The sequence below is a fragment of the Penaeus vannamei genome, chromosome 11, assembly GCF_042767895.1.
Source record: "Penaeus vannamei isolate JL-2024 chromosome 11, ASM4276789v1, whole genome shotgun sequence".
NCBI lineage: Eukaryota > Metazoa > Arthropoda > Malacostraca > Decapoda > Penaeidae > Penaeus > Penaeus vannamei.
This window is the reverse complement of record NC_091559.1, coordinates 33,090,569-33,100,568: the sequence shown is the minus strand read 5'-3', so window position 1 is coordinate 33,100,568 and position 10,000 is coordinate 33,090,569. Positions and strand designations below refer to the sequence as shown.

The 10,000-nt window shown below is 42.2% G+C and overlaps 1 protein-coding gene across 1 annotated transcript in view; it reads left to right on the top strand.

Annotated features, from left to right (window-relative positions):
- LOC113799963 (putative neural-cadherin 2) overlaps positions 1-10,000 on the top strand; it is a 273,409-nt gene that overhangs the window by 260,593 nt on the left and 2,816 nt on the right. Inside the window, exons 17-24 of the mRNA XM_070127260.1 lie at positions 1-31; positions 399-732; positions 1,038-1,358; positions 3,879-4,247; positions 6,687-7,029; positions 7,846-8,035; positions 8,484-8,728; positions 8,851-9,264. The exon at positions 1-31 is cut by the window's left edge and continues 121 nt beyond it. Of these exons, the coding sequence (XP_069983361.1) occupies positions 1-31; positions 399-732; positions 1,038-1,358; positions 3,879-4,247; positions 6,687-7,029; positions 7,846-8,035; positions 8,484-8,728; positions 8,851-9,264 (2,247 nt within the window). The remainder of the gene's footprint in view (positions 32-398; positions 733-1,037; positions 1,359-3,878; positions 4,248-6,686; positions 7,030-7,845; positions 8,036-8,483; positions 8,729-8,850; positions 9,265-10,000) is intronic.

Sequence of the window (10,000 nt, the reverse complement as noted above, 5' to 3'; positions counted from 1 at the left end):
GCTGCGTCCGGCAACCTTATGGCACCGACAGGTAACATGGCAACGAATTTAAGATTATGTTTGTTATGAAATTATTGTATTTTGTGATGATATGCGGCCGGTTTGTTTAAATTGCGCAAGGGCCGAGCAAATCAATTACGTATCTACGAACATGTATATACACAGAAATAAATGCGTATCTCTCTGTCTCTCTGATAGATGTACATTTATCTATCTGTTCGGGAGATATGTATGTCTAGACTGATAAATGATTTATTTCTGTGTATATGGATGTCCGTATATGTGGCTGATAGTTGGGTCGGGCCTCGCACCATTTTAACAAAGCGGCCGATGAACTAGAGAATTCAATTATTTGTTTACTTGATCTATCTCTTCCTCTCCTCTCTTGTCTCAAAAAGGTGCATCTGTCCGGGCGGATCCTTTGGCTCCCGCTGCAAGATCCCCGCCCGCTCCTTCAGAGGCACAGGGTGGGCGTGGGTGGCGCCCCTCCCCCCTTGCCTCCCGGCGACTCTCTCCTTCAGGGTCCTCACGAACCGCCCGCGCGCGCTGCTCCTTTACTCGGGTCCCCTCTCGACGCCCGCGACCTCCCCGCGCTCTCTCCTGGCCCTACAGCTGGAGGATGGGCGGCCCAGGCTCATCTATGAGGGGCGGGCGGGCAAGGTCGACCTCCTGGTGAACACGAAGGTCGACGACGGCGCCTGGCACTCCATCTACGCCCATTTTGGCACCAAAGTATGTGGGATTTCGTGCGGGAAAGATCAGTGTGTTTGTGCGAGTGTGCGAGGAAGATGCATCGGAGTGTGATGCCGTTCTTTTATCGTTCAACATCTTTTCCTCTATGTGTGTGCGTCCGGGCGTGTCTAGTATATAAGTGTGTGTGAGAGGGAGAGAGAGAGAGAGAGGGGGGGAGAGAGTGAGTGAGTGTCTTGCAAAAGGAGTAAGGGATGACACAATTGGCGTCCATTTGAGCACAAGTCCAATCTGCTGAGAGACTGACACACACATAACCCCGCAACCTCGTCCAAAATGACCTGTAGGGCGTAGTGGTGATGGTGGACCTGTGCGGGCGCGGATGGAAGGACCACGACGACCACGACGACCCCCGGAGCAGCGAGAGGAACGACCACGGAGACGGCCACGAGCACTGCCTGGCGAGGGCTCCCTGGAGGAACCGGAAGGACAGGACGCGGAAAGGCGAAGCGACTCCCTCAGCGCCCTGGCTCGGGGTGGAGCCTCTGCAGGTTGGCGGGATGGCTCGCACGCCCTCACGCCCACACGCGAGCGCTGGGCCTCCTTTCTCTCGGCTGGTGACGGAGGGCTTAGACGGCTGCGTCGCCCATCTCGTCATCAACAGTCAGGTGAGAAGCAGGTGTTCTAGGGCGAGGCTGAGCGTAAGGAGGTAAGCAGGGACACGTGATCACATTGTACACTAGGGGAAAAATTATAGACAAATTTCTTCAAAGATGATACGAACTTCTACATCGAGTCCTCAGTGCCGCTGATACTGATACCACAATGTCGTGTGTGTGTGTGTTGAAATCTAGATAAATCATTATAATATTAGATACTGAAAATTCCTGTATTTCATGGCATTACATGAAGTACTTTAGATTTGTATTCCAATCTTAATATATGTTACAAAGCTTACTAAGAATACATATAATATATATTTCCAAATGAATCTCTTGAAAGTTCTAATTTGATAAATATAAAAGGCCGACCCTGCTTACCAAGACAACCACCAAAAGCCATCGCTGGTCCTCAGATCTCTTGAACGAAGCCAACGGACAGGTGTCAGACCGACTTGGGCTCAACCCTCAAGAGCTGCATAGATGCACGCTAATCATCAGCCGAGCAATTGTTCCATCATCACGGCACTTTTCACTGTAGCTATACAGATGATTTTTTCCTGTTCGACAAAAGTGGAAGATTCCTAAACATCCAGATAAATATGTGTGTGTTTGTGTGTAGTGTGCATATATATGAGTGTGTGTGTGTGTGTGTGTGTGGATGTGGAAATTTAGGAATCTACCACACTTGTTTAATGAAAGGAAAAATCACGTGGGCATCGCCGCAGTGGAAAGTACCGTGACGCCTGGACACCGTACGAATGATCAAATGATGCTGGGAATGCACCTCCAGTGAGAGACCGTGAGGGTTGACGGCCACACTTTTCCGCTATCCAAGACCATGGTGGGCGTTTTTTGTGTGTGTGTGTGGTTCTTTTGGTAATTAGGGTCTGCCATTTATAGTTATCAGATTACTAAGAACTTTCCAGTGCTGAATATTTTTGAATATATATATTTTCAACAAGCTTTGCAATATATCAAAATTGGAATATGAATTTAAAATATTTCATGTAAAGCTATAAAAATAGTAAAATTAAAGAAATTTTAATATCTAGTTTCATTAATCTCTTCATTACAGGAATTATGATTTTGATAGATTTAAGATAATTAATTCACCGAAAAGAGAGATGTTTTCCATCTTTTCTAGGATAGCGGTGGTGACCTTAATTATAACAGCAATCTGATATTACTTTGATTTATCTAGATCTTGATATATATATATATATATATATATATATATATATATATATATATATATATATATATATATATATATATATATATATATATATATATATATATATATATACATATATATGTATACATGTATGTATACACATAGCGAGATAGATAGGTAGATAAGTATATGTACATTTATATGTACATGCATCTATAGCTAAATATATAAGCCTATATGTTCATAAATGTATGTATATATATATGTATATATGAATATATATATATATATATATATATATATATATATATATATATATAAATATATATATATATATATATATGTATATATATATATATATATATATATATATATTCCACTGTGGTTGTATGTATATATATATATGTATATATGAATATATATATATATATATATATATATATATATATATATATATATATATATATATAAATATATATATATATATATATATATATATATATATATATATATATATATGTATGTATGTATGTATGTATGTATGTAAATCTATATGTATATATACATGCATATATATGCATATATATATATATATATGTATATATATATATATATATATATATATATATATATATATATATATATATATATATTTACATACATACATACATACATACATATATATATATATATATATATATATATATATATATATATATATATATATATATATATATATATATATATATATATGTATATATATATATATATATATATATATAATATATATATATATACATATATATATTTACATACATACATACATACATACATATATATATATATATAAATATATATATATATATATATATATACATATATATATACATACAACCACAGTGGAAGGAGGGCAGTCTAGCAGAAGCGCCCAGACGAACGCACACGATTCCCGCCATTAAAGGCAGATTTTGGCAAGCAGCCCCCGCCAAGCTTTCTTGCTTGAGGTTGGTCGGAAGCATTCGAGATAGGGAAATTGACGATAAAGTTTTGCTTAAGAAACAGGGAGAAGGAGAAAGTGAGATAGATGAACGGAGGTTGGTGGGGGGGGGGGTAGGAAGGGGAAGGGGTAGGATGAGTACGAGAGGGGAAGGAGGGAGGGAGGGAGGGAGGGAGGGAGGGAAAGAGAGAACTAGAGAGAGGGAGGGGAGGGGGGAAGACAGACAGAAACGACACACAGAGAATGGGTGAGAGAGAGACACACACACACACATATGTACATACACACACACGCACACCACGACCCCGCCGGCCTCGCCACCAGCACGAGTGACCATTCTCCAGTCTCCTTCCAGCTGGTCGACCTGGGAGAGCCGCCCTACAGCCATGCGAGCTCCCCAGGATGCCGCCCACAGGAGGAAGCGTGCATGGGCGTCCTGGGAGAGTCGTGCGGCCTTCGAGGGGCGTGCGAGGGCGGCCTGAAGAGCCCAAGGTGCGAATGCGAGCCTGGCTGGACCGGCGACGGATGTTCAACGCCCACGGTGCCGGCGCTCCTCGGGGCGTCGTCGTACATGAAGGTGGCGCTGTCCTTCACGCCCACGACGCCGCCCGAGGGAGAGGGGAGGGCGGTGGGCGTGCAGCTGCGGGTGAGGACGAGGGGCGCCAGGGACGGCCTCCTGATCCAGCTGTCCTCGCACCATCGACGCGCCACCTTCTCTCTCCACGTGAGTGTGATGCCCCGAGAACCCTTAGTGAAAGGTAAAACAAAATAAAAAGATAGATAAATTAATAAAAATGAATAAGATAAAAAAGGGGGGAGTAATTGTCCCGCGGGTTACGATGATTGATGTGAACGAATGCCCTGTTCGAATTCAGCATTGATAGGGGGAAAAGTATTATAATGAAAAAAAACCAAAAAAAAATCGACGGTGATAATGTTATGGAGAAAGGCGTGAATGAGTATGAATATCTCCACATTCATATCCCAATCTATATTTGTTGCAATGAAAACTGTTCAATAAAAATGATGCTGATAAACGTAGAAATAATCACAACAACAAATACTCAGCAGCAAATGATAACTGTGAGCAATAAAGACCTTATCTATCATGTAGCCAGACGAATAAAAAAATAATAGAAATAAACAAAAAGAAAAAATACCAATCTCATATCAATACCAGCAGGAATTAAAAAAAGAAAAACAATACTCTTTGAAAAGAGTAATAACCATTGTCATTTTCAATCAGTAGCGATGATTATCAATCGTCTAGTCAGTAATTTCTAACAATAGAAAACTAGTGATCAATAGCAATATAAGCAATGGTTTGAGCTTGAAAGATCATTACTCCCGGATAGCGTTGTGGAGACTATTTAAGAAATTTTAGCGAATAAGGATAAGGAGCGATCAACCATATGTTCAGTCCTAATGACAATATAAACTATACGTACGTCGTGCGACTGATATAAAACACACACACACACACACACACACACACACACACACACACACACACATATATATATATATATATATATATATATATATATATATATATATATATATATATGTGTGTGTGTGTGTGTGTGTGTGTGTGTGTGTGTGTGTGTGTGTGTGTGTGTGTGTGTGTGTGTGTGTATTTACCTACATTCATTATATATATTACACACATAAACACAAAAACTAGAGAGGGAGAGAGACAAATAAAGAGAGAAAGAGGCAGAGACAGAGAGAAAGAAAGAAAGAGACAGAGAGAGAGAGAAAGACAGAGACAGAGAGAGAAAGAGAGAAAGACATACACAGAGACAGAGATAGAAAGAGAAAGATACAAAGAAAGAGAGATAGAGAGACAGAAACAGAGAGAGAGAGAGAGAGAGAGAGAGAGAGAGAAAGAAAGAAAGAGAGTGAGGGGAAGGGGAGAAAGTGACAGAAAGAGAGAGAGACAAACAGACAAAGAGAGAGACAAAGAAAGAAACAGACAGGCAGGGAAAGAGAGAGAGAGAGACACACACACACACACATAGACAAAGATAGAGAGAAAGAGACAGAGAAATAGACATAAAGAAACAGAGAGAGAGAGAGAAAGACACAGAGACCGAAAGACAAAGAGAGAGAGAGTCAGAAATGAACCGAAACCAAACAAAGTCAGCCATAACAAGAATCGCACCTGCACCAAATGCCCATAGACAATGTTTACGCTCGGCAATAGAAGTGTGTCATTACAGCATTGTATCCTAAGCATCGCGTCCGAATGCGACTTCACTAATATCCACATTTACGAGCTTTGCAACCCGCTCTCGGTGTCAACGAATATCCGACTCTATTCCACGTCACTGGCTGTTTGTCTAACGCCTTTGTACCTTCCGATTTCCAGCCCTTACCCGATGTTCTGCCACGGAACGGTAGAGTGCAGCCTGTCTGCAATGTATCTGTTTGCTCTCCGAATCTGTTTACGAAGTCTTGTTACTGCCATAGAAATGTGGGATTCAGGGATAGATGGATATGTAATAAAATGAGATGAAAAAAGTAGCATACAGCAAAAAAAGAAGAAAAAAAAAAAAATCTTGGGGGGAGAGTGCTAGTTCAGTAACAAACATGGTATTAAACACTAAATTATACAATCATTTGTGAGAAAAAACGTAGTACAGAAACTAAGTGAAGTAGAGAAAGTATTATGGTAAATCACGTATAGTCTATACATAAACGTAAGTAGACTCACATGCACACATATGTAACTACAACTATATATAATCTCTGTCTCTCTTTACATATGTATAAATGTACATGCGCACGTATATATCTATATCTATATCTATATCTATATCTATCTATCTATCTATCTATCTATCTATCTATCTATCTATCTATCTATCTATCTATCTATCTATCTATCTATCTATATATATATGAAAGATGTAATAATGTAATACCGCGTTGATATGATGAATATATAACCTCTCCGATTCGGATTCAAACTCTTAGGTTAACTGCAACGTCGGTGAGGGTTCGAATCCCTATCGGAGAGATTATATATTCATATATATATACATATATATATATATATATATATATATATATATATATATATATATATATATTTATTTATATATATATACTCTATATTCCCATATCCCATTATCGATAGAAACTGTTCTATTTACCCCAGTTGCGTGCGGGCGTAGCGTGTGCCTCAATGGGCGGCGCGGGCTGGGCGGCCAGAGCAGCATGCGTCGAGGGCCGCCCCCTGGGTGACGGGGCGTGGCACACCGTGTGGGCGGAGCGTCACGGCCACAACCTTGTGGTGGGCGTGGACGACGGCGACGCTGGCAACGGGAACGCCTCCATCCACCCTGCCTTCCTGGCCCTCCCTGACGGCGACGAGGGCGGAAGGGCGCTGCCTCCCCCGCCCGCGCCCCTCCTGGTAGACAAACACGACGGGGTGACGGTGGGCGGGATCCCGGAATTCGTGGGCGTCAATCTCGTCACAGTGCATGACGATCTGAGCGACAGTAAGTGTCACGTCAGAGAATTCAACACTTTTCTCTGCTGTTTATCATATATGAATATGTATAAGTACGTATATATGTATAAATAATTTCATTCTCCATCTTCAAATAAAAGTATTTTGTGGTTAGTGGATTAGGATTTAGCGACATTAATATCCTCGGATTTTATATGTTCATAAAAGCATTAAACTGTTAAACTAAATTTTAATAACTTAAAAATGGTAATAGAAAAAAAAATCCTGGACACTGAATTAACAAAGATCTGAGAACTAATGAAATTACGGAAGAAAAGTTGAAAGATAAAAGTGAAAATGCATGAACAGCGACGGAAAGAATAATAACGAGAAAGGGAAATGAAATATGAGGGAACCTTGTCTTAAATTTCAACGAGGACAATGTCAGCTTCGTGATGGATACGCCGACTCCATCATCTTCTCTGTATGGGTCTATTTATTGCTTTCTTTGTTTATCTCTTTCTTCCGTTCACATCTATTCGCCGTTATCTCTGCCTGCTTCTCTTTCGTTCCTTATTTGGATTTTGTCCTTTTTTACATCTTCCCGACTCTCTTCTTTGCGTTATTCATGTATGTATAAATATGTGTGTGTTTCTCTGTCTATATCAATGTGCACATGCATACTCATACACATATACGCACCATAAGTACATTCTTCGCAGTGTATTAAAAATGCAGAACGTGCCTCCGTGCGTCTAAACTTCGTTACTTTCTTCAGTCCCTTGTATGTCTTCACTTACTCAACGTCAGTCCCATTTTCGATACCGCGCCACACACCAATTTCCTCTTCCTTTCCTCTTGACAGCGTGTGTCGAAGACATAAGAGTATCTGGACGCCCCCTGCCTCTCCCCCCGGCGGTCAACGGCACTAGATGGGGTCAAGTGACGACCTTAGAGCATCTGGAGAAGGGCTGTGACCCTCCCGACCCCTGTCTGAGGACCAACTGCAACCCTCCGCTGAGCTGCCATGCCAACTGGGACCGCGCCACCTGTAGGTCTGTACAGCTTTTGGAAACCGTCGGATTTTGGGTTATTTAGATTGCCTCAGGAGATGCAGATTTCGATTAGATTAAAGCTGAACTAACTTTCGTCTAGGCTTAGTTCCTTGTTTACCTCGGGCGACGGCGAGCGGGCGTTCGAGTCCGGGAGGTCAATAAAGGTCGCTGGTCATACCGTTGCCTTGTTTGCCGTGGCGGAGGACGGGAGGCGATTGTCTTTCTTGTTTACTAAGCTGTTGGATCCTCGATTTAACATCGCTGTGTCCAACGTTAAGGATTAATGTTTTAAGGGCTGTATTTACTTCTCTTTACGCGACGGACATCTCGTGCACTTCTATAAGAATAGTAGATTAGCATATTTAAGGAACAATGCAAACTGATGAATTACTAAGTGCCAACACGACAGGGAAATAAAGTAATTCCTCAACCGTCTCCCTCACACCAGCTGCGGTCCAGGCAGGCAACTAGTAGGACGCACGTGCGAAGACGTGGACGAGTGCACGTGGCAGCCGTGCCTTCACGGGGGTACGTGCGAGAATCGGCAGCCAGGGTACGTATGCACGTGCGGCCCGGACCACGTCGGGGAGCAGTGCCAGTGGGCCAAGCTGCCGCCCCCCCACGCCGCGGGCGGGCACCCCCTCACCGCGCCGGCTGCCGTGGTGGCCCTCACCGTGTCGGTCCTCATACTAGGTGAGTGAGTAATGCCTCGGAGGCGTCATAGACAATCGCGAGACTCATGCAGATAGATATTCCATTGATCTGGAAGCTTATAGTGCGACTAATATCCACACCATGACTTCATTGTGATGCAGTGGTGCTCGGCGTGGTGTTCACCATCCGCCTCCACCGCCGGCGCTCCTCCCGAGGGTGGGCGGGCGAGGGCGGCGGAAACGGCGAAGGAAGACTGAAGGTGGTGAAGGTGGAGGCGGGCGACAAAGGGAGGAAGAAGAAGAGGAAAAAGATTCTGAGCCAGCGCTCGTCCAGGACAAGCGGCAAGGGAAGACTGAAGAAAAACCAGGACGAAGCAGGAGATAAAGAAGAGGAAGACGATGAGGAGGAGGAGGAAGAGGAAGAAAAAGCGGCGGGGAGGGAGAGACAAGAAGCCTGTGGACTGACAACGGGTTTGGCGGCTGCGGCGGCCGTTAAGGGAGACGCGGCCCACCAAACATTTTTGGAACTTCTGAGGCTAAAAGTCCCGGCGGCGGAGGCGGGGCTTCAGAATACAGGTCAGCTGGTTTATAGATTAATTGAATATGTATTTAAGTGACCTAGTTTTCATTCAGACAGGTCAGCAGGTTTATAGATTAATTGATTAAGTAATTAAGTGACCTAGTTTTCATGCAGACAGTTTATCATGCATTGTTACCATTGCTCTAATACTATTATCACTAACTTTATCATTATTACTTATATTACCATTATCATCATTAGTAATATTATTAAAAGTATTCTCATAATTGTTATTACAGTAATGATTATTAATATAGTTATATCTAATTTTCTGTTATTTTATTTTCATTGTCAAAACATTGATTATTATTGTTGTTATCATGATTATTGAAATGGTAATACATTTTATTTTCATTATCATAATTACAATTACTCTTGTTATCATCATCTTCATTACCATTACTTTCATCTACCATTATCATTACCATCATCCTCATCATCATAATTGTTATTATTGATATTATTGTTAGTACTACTATCATTATTGGCATCTCTCTCTCTCGCGCTCTCTTACTCTCTCTCTCTCTCTCGCTCTCTTCCTCTCTCTCTCTCTCTCGCTCTCTTCCTCTCTCTCTCTCTCTCTCTCTCTCGCTCTCTTCCTCTCTCTCTCTCTTTCTCTCTCCCTACCTCCCTACCTCCCGTCTCTCTCTCTCTCTCTCTCTCTCTCTCTCTCTCTCTCTCTCTCTCTCTCTCTCTCTCTCTCTCTCTCTCTCTCTCTCTCTCTCTCTCTCC